Source organism: Bos indicus x Bos taurus, chromosome 20 (genome assembly GCF_003369695.1).
Source record: "Bos indicus x Bos taurus breed Angus x Brahman F1 hybrid chromosome 20, Bos_hybrid_MaternalHap_v2.0, whole genome shotgun sequence".
Lineage (NCBI taxonomy): Eukaryota > Metazoa > Chordata > Mammalia > Artiodactyla > Bovidae > Bos > Bos indicus x Bos taurus.
In genome coordinates, this window is record NC_040095.1 from 10,061,705 (window position 1) to 10,082,868 (window position 21,164).

The following is a 21,164-nucleotide window of genomic DNA, read 5'->3' on the forward strand; positions in this document are numbered from 1 at the left end:
GAAGAAAAGCTATAACCAACAGAGACAGCATATTAAAAAGCAGAGACATCACATCGCTGAAACAGATCTGTATAGTCAAAGCTATTATTTTGCTAGTAGTCACGTATGGATGCAAGATTTAGACCATAAAGAAGGCTGAGAGCCAAAGAACTGATGCTTTTGTATTGTGGTTCTGGAAAAGATTCTTGAAATTCCCTTGGACAGCAAGGAGATCAAATCAGTCAATCCTCAAGGAAATCAAGCCTGAACATTCATTGGAAGGACTGATGCTGAAGCTGAAGCTCCAATACTTTGGCCACCTGATGCAGAGAGCCAACTCATTGGAAAAGACCCTGATGCTGGCAAAGATTGAAGGCAAAAGGAGAAGGGGGCAATAGAGGATGAGATGGTTGGATGGCATCACTAACTCAGTGCACGAGTTTAAGCAAATTCTGGGAGACAGTGAAAGACAGGAAAGCCTGGTGTGCTGCAGTCCAAGGGGTCACAAAGAATCAGACACGATTAAGTGACTGAACAACAGATGGGAGACACTTCTATCCCAACTCTGAAGCAGGGAGATTGTCTGCTTCAACCTCAACTTAAGATCCCTGGAGTCATGGTTAAAGCAGTTTTCTGCCCTGACTCTTCTTTACACAGGCATACCCATTCAGGCATTCACAGATACTGCAGATCTTCTACATGAAGCACCTTACGCTAATGAAAAGTACAGATAACTATTGAACAATGAGGGAGCTGGGGGTGCTGATCCTCCAAGCAGTCAAAAATCCACATATAACCTTACGGTTGGCCCTCTGCATTCGTGGATCATATAGTATGTGTTCAATGAAAAAAAAAAAAAAAATCCACACATAAATAGACCCACGCAGTTCAAACCCAAGTTGTTCAAGGGTCCAGGGTCAAATGTACTCAAATTTATAACAGGATTAATAACAGCAGACAGAACAATCCAACCTTATCCAACCTGATCCAACCTGCTGATTTATTAACAAAGTCAACCTAGAATGGGAATATAGAAGGTAATATTCCAACAGATCATCCCAATCCTAGTTTAGTCACTTGCTAATGAGACAATGGACCAATTAACCTATCAAATCATTAGTTTATCTGTAAAATGAGAATGAGAAATGGTTATGTCAGGAGGCTATCATAAAGATTAAATTAGATTCCATATATGTATATACTATGTAACTGTTACTACAAATACTTATAGTTTTAAATTTATTTCAAAAAATACAAAGCACATATGACAAAATATTAACACTTGTTATTTCTGGGTGGTGGGTTTAAATGTTCATAGTTTTCTGTGTTTCTTTAAATTTTTCCAAATAAAAAGAAATTAAAATATTGATCTTATCTACTTGTAATCCAGAATCACACATGTAAGGGAATCACTTTATGTTGTGAATTCTCATCGGACAAATCATGTGCTTTTTCAACAAAATCTTTGGAACAGTGGTTTATAGCGGAAAGCATAATGCAAACATAACCACAGAAGATCAAAGATGGAAGAGATCTCTGAAATCTAAGCTAAACCTCCAACTTTCAGACTAGAAAACTGCCTGAGTAGTTTTTCAAAATTATATCCCACTGGTTAATGCCAATCCCCCAGGGGAATTCCCTGGCAGTCCCGTGGTTAGGAGGGCTTCCCTGATGGCTCAGTTGGTAAAGAATTCACCTGCAATGCAGGAGACCTGGGTTCAATTCCTGGATGGGGAAGATGCCCTGGACAAGGGCATGGCAACCCCCTTCAGTATTCTTGCCTGGGAAATCCCATGGACTGAGGAACCTGGCAGGCTACAGTCCATAGAGTCGAAAAGAGTTGGACACGACTTAACAACTAGACCACCACCACCATCACCAATGGTTAGGACTCTGCACTTCCACTGCAGGGGGCACAGGTTCTACTCCTGGTTGGGAAAGCCAACACTCCCCTCCATCCTGATCCTGGCTCCTGGAGTGGTCAAGAGTGTAAGTACCACATTTGGAAAATGATTTTTTAAACTTTCAAAGTCCAATTTTATGGCACAATTTTATAATGCAAACTCATGCTACTTGATTTTCTGCATTCAGCTGAATAGCTTTGTTTCATCACAACACTGGCAAACGTGCCTTCGTAAACTATGCTGACTTCCTAGAATAGAGTTTAAACTTTAACACACACAAAAAATCAATTACATTGCTCAAGAGAGTCCTCACTATTTGGCATGACTCCAAAAGGCATGAAAAACAAACTATTACCTTCTGTAGTCAGCATGCGCAATACACGGAAAATTAAGAATTTTTCCAACTTGAAGAACTAAGTCAGTGTTATAATGGAAACCTTATTTAAAAGTTTATCTTTGGAAAATGATTCAGACTAATATATTAAAAACAATATATTTTAATGAGAGTTCTAAACTGAGGGGATAATCACAGTCAATTTGGTTAGCTATATATCCAGTATTATCAGCTAATTTTACTTTACCAGGAAAATACTGAATTAAAAAAAAGTGCTGAGAATTAAAGGGCACCATTTGAAATAATTTGGTGCTTTACGGTACTGGATTCCATTTCCAGACAAGTCAGCCTTCTGTTAGCCAAAGGATTTAGGATACTACCAACCAGCACAGCACCCAAAATAATTTAAAACAACAACAAATACAACTTCCGAGCGTAGTTTTCCACAGCTTAATATTAACAGCACTAATGATGTCAAAAAGGTATATTATGGAAAGAAAACACCAGGTTTAATAATTATAAAATATGTACAAAACTTGAACATTCCCAGAAGTGAATTATAAATGTAATTAGATACTTTGATAAAAAGGAAACGCCTAGTTGGCTTTAAAAAAGTATGTAAACCATAAAAGATAAAAGGCATTTAAAAATACACAACAAAATTCTAACCAGAAGGTTTAAACTTTGATTTTTCAAAAGTAAACATGTATTTACAATCTTCAAATTTCATACATTTGTTACTTTTACATGATCTTTATTACCAGGATAACATGAAATAAAAAGCTCTTAAGCATTTATACACACACAAAAAATCAATAGGGCGGTTGGTAGAATTCAGTATTCATAGTAGCTAAAATAGGAAAAGGCAGGGGACTTTATCAATGGAGTCATAAAATAGACTTAACCAAAACTGCAAGCTAGCCAACAAGCAGTTTCACTTCAGACTTTATTGCAAGGGCCCAGTTTCCTTATCTGAAAATGAATGATTATTTATTTATAAGTAACAGTTACCTGAAGGGAGAATTCTGGGAGGATTAAACTACCCCCTACAAGACCAACCCAATGAGCACACACTTAGGTATTAAGACCTGATTGCCCAGGATGTCAAAGTTCATAGCACAGTCCACTCCAGGACCTTCCTGAAAAGTTTAAAAACCTCAAATAACAGTTCTTAACACAAGAACCAATGTTTGAAGCATAAAATCCTTAGTTGGAGTGTTCAGCCCAGTTGATTATCAAAAGCTATTTATAAACTGCTTCAACACTGATGATATTAAAGCTACCAAAACTCTGTAATGATCAGAGAGATTTGGCCTCCCGGGTTAGAGCCCAAAGTCATTTTGACTCCTGATAACACTGCAGAGATGTCAGTCAGATACTTCTTAACCTCTCCAACAATGTGGCGTCTGCCGTCTATGTTTTCCGTCGATCGTAATCTCCAACCATCTTCTTAATGTGTGACAATTTGCTCTTCAACTGTTTACAGTAATTCCTCTTACTTTTGTAATCTGCTGACTAAAAAAGAGTGGGGGGAAAAGAATCGAGTAAGTTTAATAACATAAAAACGAGTTATGTATTAGCTGCTGGGACGGTAGAGGTGAACAGCAACAACAAAAAGGGAATATTAGTCATACAGAATTGCAAGGAGCGTTAAATGAAGCGATACGCACAAGGCACCTGGCAGCACCTCTAACCACGTGAGCAGCTGATTCTCTCTGCTCAAGCATATCTCAAAGGATACACTCATTTCTAATGATTTAGAAAGTCGTCAAGAAAACGTTAGGCCTTTTTGGCTAACACATGATCTTGAAAAAAAAAAATCAGTAAAGCAAGAAACTGGTTATACGGATTGACTTAGAGTAAGGAAACTAGATAAATGGGGAATTAGACAGGAAATTTTACTATATACACCATTAAACTCTTGAATTAAAAAAAAAAATTATCTAGCTGCACAGGTCTTATTTGTGGCACGTGCAAGTTTTAGTTGAGGCAAGTGAACTCTTAGCTGTGGCATGTGGGATCTAGTTCCCTGACCAGGGATTGAACCTGGGCCCCCTGTATTGTAAGCTCAGAAACTTGGCCACTGGACCACCAGGGAAATCCCTTTAGTCTTGAATTTAAATTCATGAAATTTCTAGGAATTCCTTAGTCGTCTAGAGGTTAGGACTCTGCACTTTTACTGCCGAGGACCCAGGTTCAATCCCTGGTTGGGGAAATAAGATCCCACAGGCCGTGTAGTGCGATAAAAAGAAAAAGACTGATGATGCCAAGTGTTGACAAGAATATGGAGCAACAGGAATCTATAAACTGGTACAAACCAGGAACACTGCTGACAATCGCTACCCAAGGCTGGATCCCCACTGCTCAATGACCCTCCGATTTCATGCCTATGTAAATACCTAGCAAATGGGTGCCCATGTGCATAGATGCTTTAAAAATCACACACAAGCTACATACTCTATGATTCCATTTATACAAAGTTCAAAATAGGCAATACTAATCCATGATGTTATAAATTAGGATGGTGGTTACCCAGGAAATGTGTTTCAAGGGGGTGCCAGTACAAAGGTGTGTGGCTGCTTTGTGTAAGTTTGCCAAGCTATATACTTATGATCTGTGTATTTTTAACTTCCTTTTTTACTTGTTTGTTTTATTTTTTTAAGTTCCAACTTCTTATAGTTTTCATCTTGCAATTATAGGGCCTTTTGTCTACCATTGTTGTATGTGTGACAAGGTATCAGAGTATCTAAAGTTCTCTAAAGGTATCCAGAGTCATTCTAAAGGTTAAATGAAAGACGCATACTAGAAAAGGTCTTCCTAAAAGAATCAAGAATCTTACAATCTAGGATACTTACTCCCTTAACTTGTTTCAGTCTATTGTACTCGTCGGCAGCAGCCTATTAATAAGAAACAAAGGAATGTATTTAGTGGGGCATTTTCTCTTTCAGAAGTAACACTCCTGATGTTATACTTTGGAGCAAAAACTGTCAGCTTATGACAAGAATATAAGAAGTTAAAATAAAGAAGTCTTAAAGTTCTCAAAACCTTTATGGTCAGTGGGAGGGCCTGAAGGAATCTGGTTATGGGAAATTTATGACATTGAGATGCTTTTCACGTTGCAATCACACCAGCAGGTAACTCTCTGTTCTGTGACTCTGCACTCTCCCATGGTGCAGTCCACGCACCATGTGGACCCCATAAAGCACAGCTCTGATCCCATTACCAGGATAAAACTGGGGCAAGCACCCCATTAAATTCTCTACTGATCTAGTCTCCTATCATTCCAGTGTCCTTCACATTGTAATTCCTTCAAAAAAAATTAAGCACATTCATGTGTTCAGATTCCCATTGTGTTCCCCTTATGGCTGTACTCATGAGGGTCTCATGTACTCCCCTGCTGTCTGGAGAATCTGCCATAGTTACCTCTCAGTCAAGCCTCCCCTCAACTCTCCAGGCCTTCAGCAGACTTTATCCCTTCTCGGAGCACTTAGTTACAGTACTTTCTATACATACTGTAAAGATGACATTAGTACCACTGTTTAACTTGTTAGGTGTTGGTTTCTCTTGTTTTTTAACATGAGCTCTTTGAAGGTAGAAACATGATTGACCTTTCTAACCTCAGCACTTCCACATCAAGCACACAGTAACAGTGAATAAGCATTGAATGGACTGAGAAAGGTTTACAGGACCACAGAGAAGACAGAAAAGAAAGCAATAAACAAACTATATAAGAAGCAAATACTTCAAAACCAGCAAGCAGATCACCGCAGTTAAAAATGGCAAAAGGTATTTCATAAAAGGACTATGAAGCTCCAATAAGTACATGATGTGATTAAAAAAAAAAAAAAAAAGGTTAAATACTGGTATCTAAGACACAAGACAGTCATTTTTCAGGCATAAAATGTTAGTGAGATGTGGGTCACAGAAGCCCTCTAGAGCATTACTAGCGGGGAATACAGTTGATATAATCTTTCTGGAGGGCAGTTTTGCAACAAAAGTTTACAGGTACATAACCTCTCACTCAGCAATTTCACATACTGGAATTCGTCCCAGCAGATAAGCAAGTAAGTGCACAAGGCTGGAGAGCTTCACCAGTGTAGGTTCACTAGTAGGGGCAGGTCGGGGGAATGGGGAGGGAGACATACTTGAAAGTCTATTCATAGAGAATGACTATTAAGTAAATTATGGTACAATCACAAAACTGAAAATAATGAAGTTTTTTTTTAACATACAAAAATATTTTCTCAGCAAGTAGATCTTTATTATTGATAAAGATTCATTAAAAAAAATTAAGCACGTTAATGCTTTCAGATTTCCATTGTGTTTCATAAACTGTTGTTGATAATCATACACTGCTGTTGAATAAAACAGCAAAATATAAGCAATGTCAGAAAATATTTAAAAAGAGAAACCTTCACAACGATGGGAGTAGGTCAAAGAAACACAAGAGGCAGCTGAAAGGGTTCCTAGTGGTCCTCGCTAAAGCAACTCAATCAACAAAACTACGCAGTGCTGGATTGTAAGCTGAAGTTCAGAACAGACATCCCTGCATCTACACTGATATAAATGATTAAATAAATGGAAGTGACAAATTTCCTGTGCAGACAAATTCCAAGTAACTTGTGTAGGTATACTGCCTTTAAAGAGCTGGAGCATAATTCCCTGATTTCTTAAGTGTGATCTATGCAGAGTGACTTCCTTCCAAAGAGCACAACACAGAGAGGGGACATAAGAAGTAAAGAGTAACCTTACATGGACAAACACGACCCCAGACAGGTGATCAAGGGAAAAAAATAAAGACAAGCCACAAACTACTGTTGAGTTAAAAAAAAAAAAAGCAGGAAGGATACAAGTAAAGCTTATGATTCTTTATGAAAGATCACTTCTAGGTACACTTCTGCAGGGAGGGGACATTTTAACAACTAATATTTTGGTTGAAAAAATTTAAGGCAATCTATTTTTCTGTCTTCCATTCTGTATTATTTGAATTTTTTTTACAGAAAGAGTAAACTCTTTTCTGTTTATAAATAGAAAAATTAATGTAGCTATTTTCTTTTAAACAGGAAGGGATATATGTACAGATTATTTTTTTATAAATCTTAACTACATTAGTACACTGTTCCATTTCAAAAATACTTTAAGACTGGATTTCAATTATTATTCAATGAAATTACAGTTTGGTAATTACTAGCAAAATCTGTATCAATACTAGTATAAAGGATAATGTAGCTCCACAGACTAGAATAAAATTCTATGTAATATCTAATTATAAGGTTTGATTTTACCATGTACTCTTCACTTTCTTCTCTATAGTCATCCAGTTCTTTATCCAGACGAGAGAGTTCTTTATTGACCTCATCAAGTTCTGCTTGTAGGCTCTTATATTCCTGTAGGCCAGTGTCAAAACTTCTCTTGTAGAGTTGTCTTTGTTGATCTGAAGTGATAGGTGGATATTCCCTAAAAATTCAGAGAGAAAACGATTTTTTTATATATCCTTAGCAGACTTAAGTTCCACAAAGATAATAAAGCTGGTGGCATGTGGAGAATGACATTCTCTTGGTTTTCTTTTTGTTGCTATTGCTTATGGATAGAGGAAGGTGGGATACAAAGAAGTTCTTTTAAGAATGATTATGCTTCTTACACTGATGCTCATCTGTTGTTTTTTTTTTAAAACTCTGCTTATTGGTTTTTAGAAATAAGTGTTGAAAATCATTTATGAAATTTCAGGGTGGTCTTAGGAACTCATTTGTTCTGAATACACAACATCACAGGAGAATGGACACTTACATTTAAAGTCTTAAAACTGGAATTATGAACACAAAGGATATTTTCATCCCTTCAGTGGCAGAGCAGCTCATTGACAGGTGCCTGTTTTCTGCTACCATCTGTAGTTTTCAGATGGTTTTGAGCATTTTTTTGGTGGGAAAATGGGAGGGCGGGTCTTGTTTTTCTTTAACAGAAATCGTTTTGATTGTAAAAGCAGACATGAAAAGGTACATGTATGAAAATGCATGCTCACTGTACAAATAATCTGACAATGTGTTAAACTATGAAAAAAATCCTGGAATTCTTATCACTTGTATCTCTCAATATGCCAGCTATTCCTTACATATGATGGTGATGCTGTTAACCATCCATAATCCACTGAGGAAATACTCTGAGTTGTTCCACAGGGTTAGGGTTAGGTGCTTCATAGCAATATGGAATTTTAAACGTTCTATCGGAGACAGTCTAAGTATCTTCATTTTAAAGAGGGGAGAAATTAAATGATTTGCTCGGAAGGGAAATGAGTATTCAGAATTTCTGAAAGTTTGCATTTAAATCTTGCATGATACAAGATAGGCAAACATTTTATAGACAGGTGGCTAAACGAGACCAAAAATCTAGAGGGGCAAGGGGGGATGAAATATGAGAGCCACCAGTGAGTAAGGGATTTCTAGGTCTGTTTGCCCTATCCATCCCTCCTAACAGCTTGAGAAGCAATGTTTTGATTCACCACAATTCACACGGCAAATATTTCTGATTTGTGTCCCAGTCCTCAGAATATTTGGGCCAAAAGGCTATAGGTCATACCCAAGTACAGCTGGGGATCAATGCTGGACGATTACCAAACCACTGACACAAAAAGTAACTTAACCACAACACTAAAATGTTAACTCAATTGTTTACAAATCTGTTTGCCAAAGTCCTTTGGATTAAACTTTTAAAAGAATCTCTGGTCTCATCATGAAAGCTTAACTTAAAAGTAAACGTCAAAAGAAAGAGCCATAACACTAGTCTGGAATTTTCTAATTAATAAAACAAAGTTCTCCTATATGTGTATTTTACTTATTTGACAAACCTTTTTTGGGTGGCTACTGGTAAAAATATACAGCACTGGCCAAGTTTGTCATTTTGCGGGGGTGCATGGAAAGTGTTTTAAAGATAAACACACTCCCTCCACATCAATCTTTATTACAAAGGGTACTAAGGGGGAAAAATGTAACAAAAACCAGCCTGGTTGGCAAAGAATGAGGTTACACCACCCACCCTAGGCAAGGAGGCAACACCCCCAAAACCATGGGATTTTGCAGGGCTTCCAGCGAGAGATGCTCCGGTACCTGATCCAGTCGTCCTCCAGCTCATCGCAGGACTCGCCTCCGGTCGTGTAGTCTGTTTCATAGTGGTCTTGCTCTGCCCGCCTTGACTTCCCTGCCCTGCCCTTCGCGGGAGCCCTTTTTGAAAGCGTCTCCAAGTTACCACTGCTGCTGTAATGAGGCTGCCGGAAGTCCTCCACAGGTGAAGTCAATGGCAGCTCCTGAGCCACTTCCGGCACCCTAACAAAACAGGAATCATCTGTCCGTGAGCACTACCGCCCTTTGTCAGAGCACTGGGACCACAGAGGGCGGCGGCACCCGCGCGTGGGCCCGCGCTCAAGCAGCCACCTGCCCAGCGCCGAGCCCATCCCCAGCTCCCCGTGCTCAGCTCGGCACCAGCGCAGCTCCTCTAATACACACGAGCCCCTTTAAGGCTCTCATGTAAGGGGAGCCCGTTAGTCAACCTTCTATGTAAAATGGATATAAGACTTCACTTTAGGCAACTCCCACAGACCTGGAAGAGGTGTTGACCTGACCTGTGCCCAGGACATACTCCACAAAAGGCTATTAGGAAGATAACAATTGCCTTTCTTTTCTACAGGTTCTTCCAGTTCCATGGAATGCTGAGTGGGGAGAGGAATGCACATCTATATCTCCCTTTGGGGGCCAACTCCCAGAGATAAGCTCTCCGTAATACTAATTTTAGACTCCTTTATATCACTTCTCTTTTCAAGATACAATGATAAAATGAAACAAATTGAAAATTTAAACTAAAAAAACTAAAAGCAAAGAACCTAAAAAGCATTTTACACTGTAATAGATGAAAGGACTTATTAACACCTATTTTTTTAAACATTTTATTTTACACTGGAAAACAGCTGATTAACAATGTTGTGATAATATCCAGTGGACAGTAAAGGGGCTCAGCCAAGACCTCTTTAAATTGCACTGTTAAGCCTGAAGCCTTGAAGAATGATTGAAATGGAAGAGTTAACATTACACTTATTTTTCTAGCACCAATTATTTAATATTGCATCAGATTTTTAATCGCATAAACTGTTTCTGCCACAAGCATCAAAAAACAAAGACTACCATGGAATAAAAGACCAAGAGCTGTGGCAACTCTCAACTACTTCTGAGTAACAGAAATGCAAAGCTGCATTTTCCCCTGCAGCAGAGCTGGAGAAGGGCAAGAGCAGAAACAAGGCACCGGAGACTTCCCGACATCAGCCTTGCTATTCAAGTCAACTAGTTAAAGAAGAATTTTTTTTGTTGTTTTTGCTGTCAACTTACAGAAACTGTCATCTTGAGTTTTATCCACAAGGTGGACTGTTTTCTAGGTGATCCAAAACTGCTTGGTTCTGTTGCCAAAGTCTTAAGACTTTTAATCACACTAACTAATTTCTTGCAGATGCCTAAAGCTTTGGTGGGTGATGGGGAAGGGGGGGGCGGTAGTTGGAGGTGATCATAGTATTGAGTTTTTCTTTCTAAATTCTATCCAGGTTAACATGGCTTTAAGTGCTCTGTTAACACTACCTCTAAAGGAAGGAAAATGTGACTTTCTCTGTGAGTGAATGATTAACAAGTTCCTAGACACTCTGCCAGCTACTATGCTTCTAGCTTTGAGGTGGCAAACAAAACCTTTAGAATGCAGTGGGTTTGTCTGAGGGGTTGGGGGCTAGTGGGGGTGGGGGATGCTACAGGGCAAAGGAAATTGGAAAAAAAAAAAACCACCCAAAATTGCAAGGCAGGCCTCCTCTCATAATTTTATATTAGAAATTGATATTATAAATCTTCATCTTAGAAGTCTTCCATCTCCCCTCTTCCTATACCCTTTCAAACACTAAAGAGTAACTTGATAGAGCATAAAAGCTAAAAATGAAATGCTTGGCAAGAAAAGTAGTATATATAAATTTAAGAGTTAGGGAATGGGTGCACTCTTGGTCATCTACAAACCTGCTTTTAGACCCAAGTCCAATTAGGTAAAAAATCTGCACAACCCAGAAACAAACACCTGTACACTTTCCTTAGTATCTGATTCAGTCCCCTAGGTGTGGAAATCTGCTCTTTTGTAGTTTTTGACTTCCTTCTTTCTTACACTTGTTTTATTCTCTCTCAAACACACACACATGCCTTTCCTGCTCTATCTCACCCCGACAGTGTAGTTATCGTGCACTTTTTCCCACTCACGTTAGACTGCAACCTCCATGGGAACACGAACTCCGTATTTCCAGGAGTACCTGGCCCAGTAAATGGCAGAGGTTCAAGCTAATTACTAAATTGAAAAGACATTCACAAGAATCCTCTTTTCTGAGGACACCCAGTATCCGGGAGAGAGAGAAACAAAATGCTTGATCGCATCATTGCCATGACTGTAGGAATGACGTCCATAATATATACAGTATTTTTAAACTGCCATATATCATTGAGGGTCCTATCCAAGCCTTGTCAACCAGACAACTCCATCTTCCTGGACCCAAAAAGGGCCAATTAGAATGGCCCTTTCACTAGGATTTGACAGGTAAGTTTTGGGAAAGGAAATTTCACTCTGAATCCAGGAGTATCAGATCAGGGCAGCCTGAGGAATGTGCATAGCCAGCCTGCTACAAAAGAAGTTGTACTGAGAATAAAACTACTGAAGTAACAAGAACCCTGACATTTTTTGAGTCCCTGGATCATGCTATGCCGGAAGTTGGTACCATCTCTGGGCCTCATGTGAATCATCAAATTCCTACAACTTGCATAAATGTCCTAAGAGATTATCCTACCAGCCCAAATACAGCTACTAGACAATGATCTCATTTGGCACTCTGTCAGCCTGCCTTGAAAGCTCTGCATTGCATCAACACTCTACTTCTTTGACTTACAAAGGTTAATTCATCCTGGGTTCGATCCCCGGGTCAGGAAGATCCCCTGGGAAGGCACAGCAACTCCAGTATTATTGCCTGAAGAATCCCATGGACAGAGGAATCTGGGGGACTACAGTCCACGGGGTTGCAGAGAGTTGGAAGGACTGAATCGACTTAGCACACACATAACCTGTCCTGGGTGTGAACAGGATAGGAGGGAGTGTACCTGCTATCTCCCAAATCCACTTACAAAGGGTAGAGAAGCAACTATCTTCAGCTACATTCTGCTGTTTCCTAATCCAGGATTAATTCTAACTGTCTTAATATTCTAAGGTCAGGACATTATGGTGAGCAAGAAGAACCAGACACTAAAGTAATTACCATATGATTCCATTTTATAAGAATTCCCATATGGTGACAGGTATCAAAATAGTGGTGATGGGGAAAGGAGAGTATCCATGAAGAAAAGAATGTTTCAGAACATTTGAAATGCCTCTCTTGATGTGGTGGCAGTTACTTAAGTGTTCACATGCGTGAAATCTCATCAAGCTTATATCAAGATTAGTGTTTTTGACTGAATGTATGTTATGCTTTAGGGGTAAAATATCTTAGTATTGAGGTACCTCATTCTTAACCTGGACCTCAGACAATGTTCCCAATTCTAATTCCTTCTCTATCCACTATAATAGTGAGGAGAGGCGCCTGTGGGTTACTAAACACCTTCAGGAAACACCTGAGCAAAGGCAGGTTATGACTTAAATGTGAGTCCCCTATGTCGGCAGGAAGATGTACACTGAATCCTCCACAGCACTCAGTGCTCTGCCATGGACAACAGTCAACAAATTCTATCACCCCCCAGAGGCTGCAAGTTCATCACTATGACACACTGTTGCATTCATATCCCTTAGCACCACCCCCATCCTGCCCTTCTGCAGGGTTAATGAAATTAAAAGACACTTACAAAAAAAAAAAAGACACTTACTCCTTGGAAGCAAAGTTATGACCAACCTAGACAGCATGTTTAAAAGCAGAGACATTACTTTGCCAACAAAGGTCTGTCTAGTCAAGGCTATGGTTTTTCCAGTGGTCATGTATGGATGTGAGAGTTGGACTGTGAAGAGGGCTGAGTGCCGAAGAATTGATGCTTTTGAACTGTGGTGTTGGAGAAGACTCTTGAGAGTCCCTTGGACTGCAAGGAGATCCAACCAGTCCATCCTAAAGGAGATCAGTCCTGGGTGTTCATTGGAAGGACTGATGCTGAAGCTGAAACTCCAATACTTTGGTCACCTGATGCAAAGAGTTGACTCATTGGAAAAGACCCTGATGCTGGGAGGGATTGGGGGCAGGAGGAGAAGGGGATGACAGAGGATGAGATGGCTGGATGGCATCACCGATTCTATGGACATGAGTTTGGGTAAACTCCAGGAGTTGGTGGTAGACAGGGAGGCCTGGCATGCTGCGATTCATGGGGTCGCAAAGAGTCGGACATGACTGAGCGACTGAACTGACTAACTGAACAATAAGAATCATATTTGGATTTTCCAGATCTTCAAAAAAGTACTGGGGTGTATGCTGGAAGTACCAACTGGTACAACCCTTATGGAGTACAGTTTGACTGCACCCATCAAAATCATATATGCAATTTCCTTTAATCTTGCAATTCTGCTTTTAATATTTTTCCTCCAGATATATCCACATACTTGCAAACTGATAAAGGTGCAATGTGCAAGTTTATTCTCCGCTGAGGTTTGTAATAACAAAACTTTAGGGAAAAGTGTGTATCAGTGTGGGATTAATAAAACAGATCTTAGTCTACCCATCCGATACAGTATTACGCAGACATAAAACATATGAGCAAACTTTGTATACTGATACGCACAATCACTGAGATACACTGCTAACAGTGCATTTAATATGTTATTACTTTTTAAAAGGAAAAATAACCAATATATGTACTTGGCCAGCATATTCATTTAAAATAACCTCTGGAAGGACACAAAAGAAACTGGTAACACTAGCTGTTCCTGGGGAGAGGAACTAGATAGCTGGGGACAAAGGGATCCCCTTTTGCTCCTCTTAAATTTTACATCATAAATGTGCTGATTTATTCAAGAAAAGGTAAGGTATTTATTTAAAATTTATTTTACTTTTGGTTGTGCTGGGTCTTCATGGCTGCGTGAGGGTTTTCTTTAGTTGCAGAGAGTGGGAGCTACTCTTCATTGGGGTGCATGGGCTTCTCTTTGCAGTGGCTTCTCTAGTTGCAGTTCCTGGGCTCGTGGGACCCGGGCTTAGTTGCTCCGAGGTGTGTGTGATTGAACCTGTGTCCCCTGTATTAGCAGGCGGATTCTCAACCACTGGCCCACCAGGGAAGTCCCTAAGTAAGATATTTAAATTGCTCCAAATGAATCTGTGACAATATCTTCATTCTCATGAAAAAGAACAGCGTGTGGGAATGTTGTGGAGCCCTGCAAGCCTTACAATTAACTGGGAGGCACAGCTGGTCACAAGAAGAATGAGAGATATTTATTGTATATGCATGGAAGTTGTGCAAGCCCTAGCTTCAAACTTTTACAAGGACTGCATCTCTACGGCGCACCTCTTCTCACAGCCTCATGTGATTTGGCTTTTGTCAAAATCCAAAGAGAAGAAGGAGAATAGAGAAAATGTTCTTCCTCACTCCTCATTCACAACTGAAATCAAAAGCAAGGTAGAATCTGAAGAACCAAAGTATCTGGAGGGTAAGGCAGAAAACCAGTCTACTTCCAAATTCCACTCCAGGGTAATAATAAAGCATTCTCAAACTGATCCCAGACTTAACTCAGCTGCCAGTGTCATCCCATAGGGTTCCAGGCACCCGAACTATTGTACACGCAGAGCAGATCTCAACAAACCTGGCCCACTAGAGGCGGCTGGAAATACAACTTTGAACTAGTGGATAAACCTTTAATGTAGAAGGACCCAATTAGCTAAAGGGAAGGTTTAATTTTTTGGTCTATGAAGGAACTTGGGGTTCTAGAATTATATACAGGAACACTAGTTTATCATCCTTAGGCAAAAACTACATTCAAGTCCTTAACAACATCCTCAATGTCTCTCTCTTATCATTAAAGTAAATTAGAATTCGGCTTCAGGGTAATCTAGAACCACAACAGGGATACTATTTGAATAACCTGAATGGCACCCCCTCTAGGCCAAAAACTCACTGTGAGGCTTTCTTTGTTTTAACATGTAAAACAAAATCTAGAGGCTTTATCAGCTTCACCTCCTCCAGCAAGATGAAGGATCTAGCACAGCAAAGGGGCTTCCCTGGTGACACAGTCAGTAAAGAATCTGCCTGCAATGCAGGAAACCCGGATTTGATCCCTGAGTCAGGAGAATCTCCTGGAGAAGGAAATGGCAACCCACTCCAATATTCTTGCCTGGGGAATCCCATGGACAGAAGAGCCTGGTGGGCTACAGCCCCTAGGGTTGGAAGAGTCGGACACAAATTAGCAACTAAGCAGAGCACAGGAGTCTCAGAATTCTGGAATGCAAATGAAGTGTTCTAATTTAATGAAAATGTATGTGGATAGTGTTGACCAATGAGTAATCTCCTCCTTCTATTAAAGAGATACAATAATTACAGGCAGGGAGAGAGACTGAGAACCACATTTAGCTCTGCTATCAATCCACAACACCCTTCCACCCTTATCTAAACTTCAAAATCAGAAATAACAAAGAATTTTCTGCACCTGTAAGGCAGAGATCAGTCTTCAGCCTTTGTGAAAACTGTTGGATGTTTCTTTTTCCTTCAAGCTGAATGGCACAAAATAGCAACCGATCTATAAATACATACAAATCTCATTTTTTCAGGCTCATTCTAGCAAAAGAAGGAAGACATTACTTACGGGGTTGATTTATAGGAAGACTCTGGATACGGTCGCTTCTCGTTCACTTTACCATTGGAGGAGTAGGCCACTGGGCTGTCCACTCTCTCCACGTAGTCGGAGAGGGGAGGAGGCATGTCTTGTGTACCTGCAGAAACGTTTTTAACCTAAGGAAACAGTTCCAAGAGACTCAGTTATTACTTAGCCTGCAACTTAAAGGGGGAAAGAAATGGAAGAAAAATATCATATATAAAATTATCTAATGTTTACTCGGCTCATTAAATACTATTAATGTATCTGATGACCTTGTTATTATATAGTGTTAATAGTCAAATCAGCACAGAAATGGTGTTATTGTTAGTTTAACAAATCCAGAATCAATTACAAAGAAGAAAAAAGAAATCCTAATTATCTGATTCTCATCCTGATATGATTAGGCGGAATAATTATCCACCCCATCTTAGGAAGACTAATCTCATTTTATCTGGCTCTAGAGTTATAGTGAGAATTTTCATTTCTAGCAAGTTCTAAGTAATGCTGATGCTGCTGTCTGAGCATCACTCTTGGAAAACCACTAATCCAGGGCACAGAATATTGGTTCTTCTTAATCCATTCACCCTGAATATGACATTTTAAAACCACATTAAGAAGCCCAAGAGCTTCCCTGGTGGCTCAGTTCCTGCCAATGCAGGAGACCGGGTTTGATCCCTGATCTGAGAAGATCCCACATGCTCCAGAGCAACTAAGCCCGGGTGTGCCACACTTTCGAGCCCATGCTTCACAATGAGAGGGAGCTAGAGAGCAGCCACAACACTGAGAACTAGGACCAGACAGTAGCCCGCTCTCCTAACTAGAGAAAAGCTTGTAAAGCAACACAGACCTCGCACAAACAAAAACACGTTCAAATTTTTAAAAAAAAGCCCAAACTGATTCCTGATTTAGTCATAAAAGATCTGTGTATTCTCCCTCTACGTTTTCAATGGCTCTACCGCTAATAGCCTATATGGTATAGTCAGAGCATCACTGCCTTCTCTACCTTCCCTCCTATTCCATGCTGACGCGTGAGTGAATCTGTCCTAAGAACTAATACACATTGGAGATCATGCCTTGTTAACATGAAAGGTTTCCCAGAGAACCTTTGGGAGAAAATCTATATATAATAATCACAGCCAATTAGAGTTTTAACATTGTCTATTAGATTTCATGCAGTAGATCTAAGACTTTAAATTTCACCGAAAAATCTTCACATATAAATTACTCTGCTATAAAAAATAACTGCTAAGCCCAGACAAGTCAGAGTTGTTTCAAAGTTAAGGGAATAAAACTAAGGTGGGAGGGGGGGATAACTCAAAAAATTATTTCCATGAAAAAGGTCAATTTTTCAAAAATAAGGCTGGTGGGACTCTTTTAGCTTGGTGATGAGAACAGCAGCATCCAATTATAATACCTCAGTTCACTCCAGATCTGCTGAGTACAAGTTCTAGAAAGCCTCAATCACTTCATCTGCAAGACATGGGGAAGCTACTTGCTTCATAAAGTTGTTCTGACAATTAAATAAGATGACAAGGCATCACAGCAGGGGCCTTTGTGACCACAATAAAAACTCAGGAGATGCTGGTTCCTGGAATCAAAGCTGTTGGAACTGAACAAAGAAGTTTTACAAGTATTTGAAGGGAACAACAGACTTTTACTGGGCTGTTTTGCTACGTAAGTCTTTGCAACGAGATCCAGCATCAACACAGTGCAGTTCCCTGCCACCCGCACACTTTACATCTTGCTGTTCACAAAGCACAGCATTAAAACCTGACCTGCTTCTTTCCTATCTCTGCTCTATCACCCATCTCAAGATATTTATTTATCCACCCCTTGAAGTACATAGAGGTATTTATTCTTGATTGTTTAGTATTCCCATGAGTCAGAAAGGAATGGAATCATTTCCTTCTCAAAGTGGAGTTTGGCAGCAACTGGGAAACCAGTGGGTGGATTACCAGGGAGTGTGCTCAGATCCCACTACGGGGGGTCGGGTGGGAACCATTCCTGGCGCCCACTGAATTCTTGAGGACTCGACAGCATCACCAAGCTTCACAGGCAGAGACCCGGCCAACCCAAAGGTATATTAGGTTTAAAAAGACCTCCTTTTCTCAAAAAACCATTTAACTCTTCTCCAGGTTTCTTTCCTCTCTACAAATTTAGCAGAGGGTGCAGAGCTCATGGATTTCCTACTGATCGTGGCAAACCGGAAACCAAAACCTCCCCAAAGAGGTGTCTGAGTGTCTCTGCAGAGACTTCTCACTGCCCAGGAGGGAACGCCCTTCCTCCTTTCTTTGCGGCTAATCCTTAAGTGGACTTCAAGTCCTGACTCACTACCAAGTAGCAGTCACGCCCCCACCTGCTGGGGCCTTCCCCACGTGCCCCCGCTGGGAGAGGCACCTCCCTCTCCTCCTGTCCCGCCAGCACCTGTGCACACACACCTCCCACCAGAGCACGTGTGTAATGAAGACAGAATTGTTTACGCACAGGTGCCGCTGCTCCCACGTGTCTAATTGCAACAGGCAGTGGACCGCTCTTTAAGCCACCATCGTCTGCTTGCTTACAGCACACCACATACTGAACTGAGGGATCATTCAGTAGGTACACTTTTACAGGTAAAGTGAGGGGGTCCCTCTACCTGTAAAGTGATCTTTATCTAACACTCCATCTGTAAGCAGGTAAGTGAGGGGATCCCTGGAGAAAAAGAACCAGGACTGGTTTTCCTGACGTAAGAGAGGCCATTTGTGATCTAAGCGTGGCCACAACGCTCACCCTCGCGCAGATCTCAGTAATTAACCATCTTGAAGGAACCAAGACATGCAGGAACAGAAAAAAGACACTCAAACGACACTGCAGTGATAAAGCAGGGTTCTAGTTCCTCCTCAAGGGATACAAAACATGTCCCTGAGTTTCTCCTAGCTCCTCCTCAAAGGATACACAACATATCTGTGAGGTTCGCATGAACTAAGGCTCCCAGCCAGGTGGAGGATGGAATGATGTAGACGCTCCTGACTTGAATCAACTAAAGCCTGGACTCTGTCAACCTCTGCCCCATATTCCATACCGAATTCTCCTCTGCTCAAGCCCCTTCACAAATACACAGGTACCCTTTGCTTAAAACTTATACTTAAAACTGCCTCAATTTCGCTGTTCAGAAAGATGCTGCTTCGGAAAAGATCCCCAGTGTTCTCCTTACTTGCTGCAAGTAACAGTAAATTCTTCCTTCTCCCGATCAATGGCTTGGTTGTGTCTATTAGCTCAGCACCCACCAAGAGGTGAACCCAATTTTCAGGTAACAATACTAAGTACTCTCTGAAGGAGGAAGCAAGGGCTCAGGGTGCCATGACAGCTTTCCCAAGGACCTACACCTAGTAAACGGAAAAGTGGGATTTAAATAATTGAAAGCCTCAGTTTCAATCCACTGCCTCTCCCTGGACAGTTGTCTGCCTGCCTTCCTCTTTGGGTCCTGCCCAGCCCAGGACCTGGCGAAGAGCAGGAGCCTGGAGTCTGCTGCATAAACCTCTGCTCTATTGCCTTATCAGATGAGCTGTTCTGGGCTGAGCTCTTTTATCTCCTACTAGAGTCAGCAGAACTGCAGAGCCTGATCACTGACTTTACCCTCCAGTACAAGTCTTTTGTTACTTCAACCTTTTTCATACACAAAAAATTTCAAGGCTGTGCTCGCTTTGGTGGAGCAATACCCTGGTAGCTGCAATGCAAGAGACCAGGGTTTAATCCCTGGGTCAGGAAGGTCCCCTGGAAAAGGGAATGGTGACCCACTCCAGTGTTCTGCCAGGAGAATTCCATGGACAGAGGAGTCTGGTGGGCTACAGTCCATGGGGTTGCAAAGAGTCAGATAAGACTGAGTGACTAACACTTACTTACTTACACTAAAATTAGAACAATACAGAAAAGATTATTAGCATGGCCCCTGGGCCAGGATGGGCTTCCCTGGTGGCTCAGAGGTTAAAGCGTCTGCTTGCAATGCAGGAAACCTGGGTTTGATCCCTGGGTCGGGAAGATCCCCTGGAGAAGGAAATGGCAACCCACTCGAGTATTCTTGCCTGGAGAATCCCATGGATGGAGGAGCCTGGTGGGCTACATACAGTCCACGGGGTCGCAAAGAGTTGGACACGACTGAGTGACTTCACTTTTGGGCAAGGATGACATGCAAACATGTGATGTGATAAGTATTTCTGACAAAAATGCCCAGCCAGACTTAAAGATGAATAAGAAGTACCTTGTCCTTGAAAGGAATTAAATGTCTAGAGGCAGAGGCAAAATGTGTTTGTAAAACAAGGAGTAAGGTCATTTTTTTTTTCCTTTTTATGCTTCACGTTTCCCCAAAGAAGCTGAAATATGACTTTTTCTCACGGTACCAACGAGAAGTGAGTATAAACCTCTGCTTTCAAAGGACAGTGGGAGGAGGAGGGGAAGCCACTCATATCAGTCATTATATGAGTCCTCAACCTGTGTGTCCTATGGTGAGAACAGGGATTTTTGAGACTCACTGTTGTTATTGATAGGATCCCAAGCCAGCTCACAATGCCCACGAGAGGTAGCTAAAGTTCTTTAAACAAACAACAAAACAACCCTATTATTTTCATAACTATAGTAAGTTTTTATAAAGATTTGGAACCTGAGAAAAAGTTGGCTTAATTCTAAACAGTAAATGGTGAAGTCTTCCTCAAGGAACTTCAGAGCAGGTCTAAGAAATTGGGGGCAAAAGAAAGCAGGGTGAAAAACAAAATTCTACAAGATATGTCTTCTACTAAGTACTGAGGGGAAAGAAACGTTTGAGAGTCAAGCAAACGCCGGAATTTGCTGCTGTGAGGCTAAGAGGAGCCCTGGGCCTGAGGGTGATCCACCCCCAGGCTCTCTGGGAAGGTGGGGTGTGAGGGGAAAGGGTGTTGCCTGCCCAGAAATTCACAGGGCAGCGCCCAGCTGGCTGCTCTTCACTAGGATCTGCCTGGAGAGTTCCTGGTCCAAGTGGGACCCCTACCCCACAGACAGAGTTTTTTTCATATAAAAGGGAAAGAAAAGACAGCAGAAGACACTCAGAGAGGCTGAGGCTGAGGAGGAAAAAGATCCCTAGGAGTCCCAAACAGGCACACTACAGAGGCTAA

The 21,164-nt window shown here is 41.0% G+C and overlaps 1 protein-coding gene across 3 annotated transcripts in view; it reads right to left on the minus strand.

Moving 5' to 3' along the window:
- Positions 1-1,207: 1,207 nt before the first annotated feature.
- Positions 1,208-21,164, minus strand: part of OCLN (occludin) — a 48,180-nt gene continuing 28,223 nt past the window's right edge. For 2 of the 3 annotated variants that reach the window (XM_027520114.1, XM_027520117.1), the window contains exons 5-9: positions 16,030-16,175; positions 9,318-9,533; positions 7,503-7,674; positions 5,073-5,114; positions 2,363-3,732 (exon numbers count right to left, since the gene is read on the minus strand). In XM_027520114.1, coding sequence (XP_027375915.1) covers positions 3,631-3,732; positions 5,073-5,114; positions 7,503-7,674; positions 9,318-9,533; positions 16,030-16,175 — 678 coding nt within the window. In that variant the 3' untranslated portion in view covers positions 2,363-3,630. Of the gene's footprint in view, positions 3,733-5,072; positions 5,115-7,502; positions 7,675-9,317; positions 9,534-16,029; positions 16,176-21,164 lie in introns of all 3 variants that reach the window. The other variant, XM_027520115.1, reaches the window with a different exon arrangement.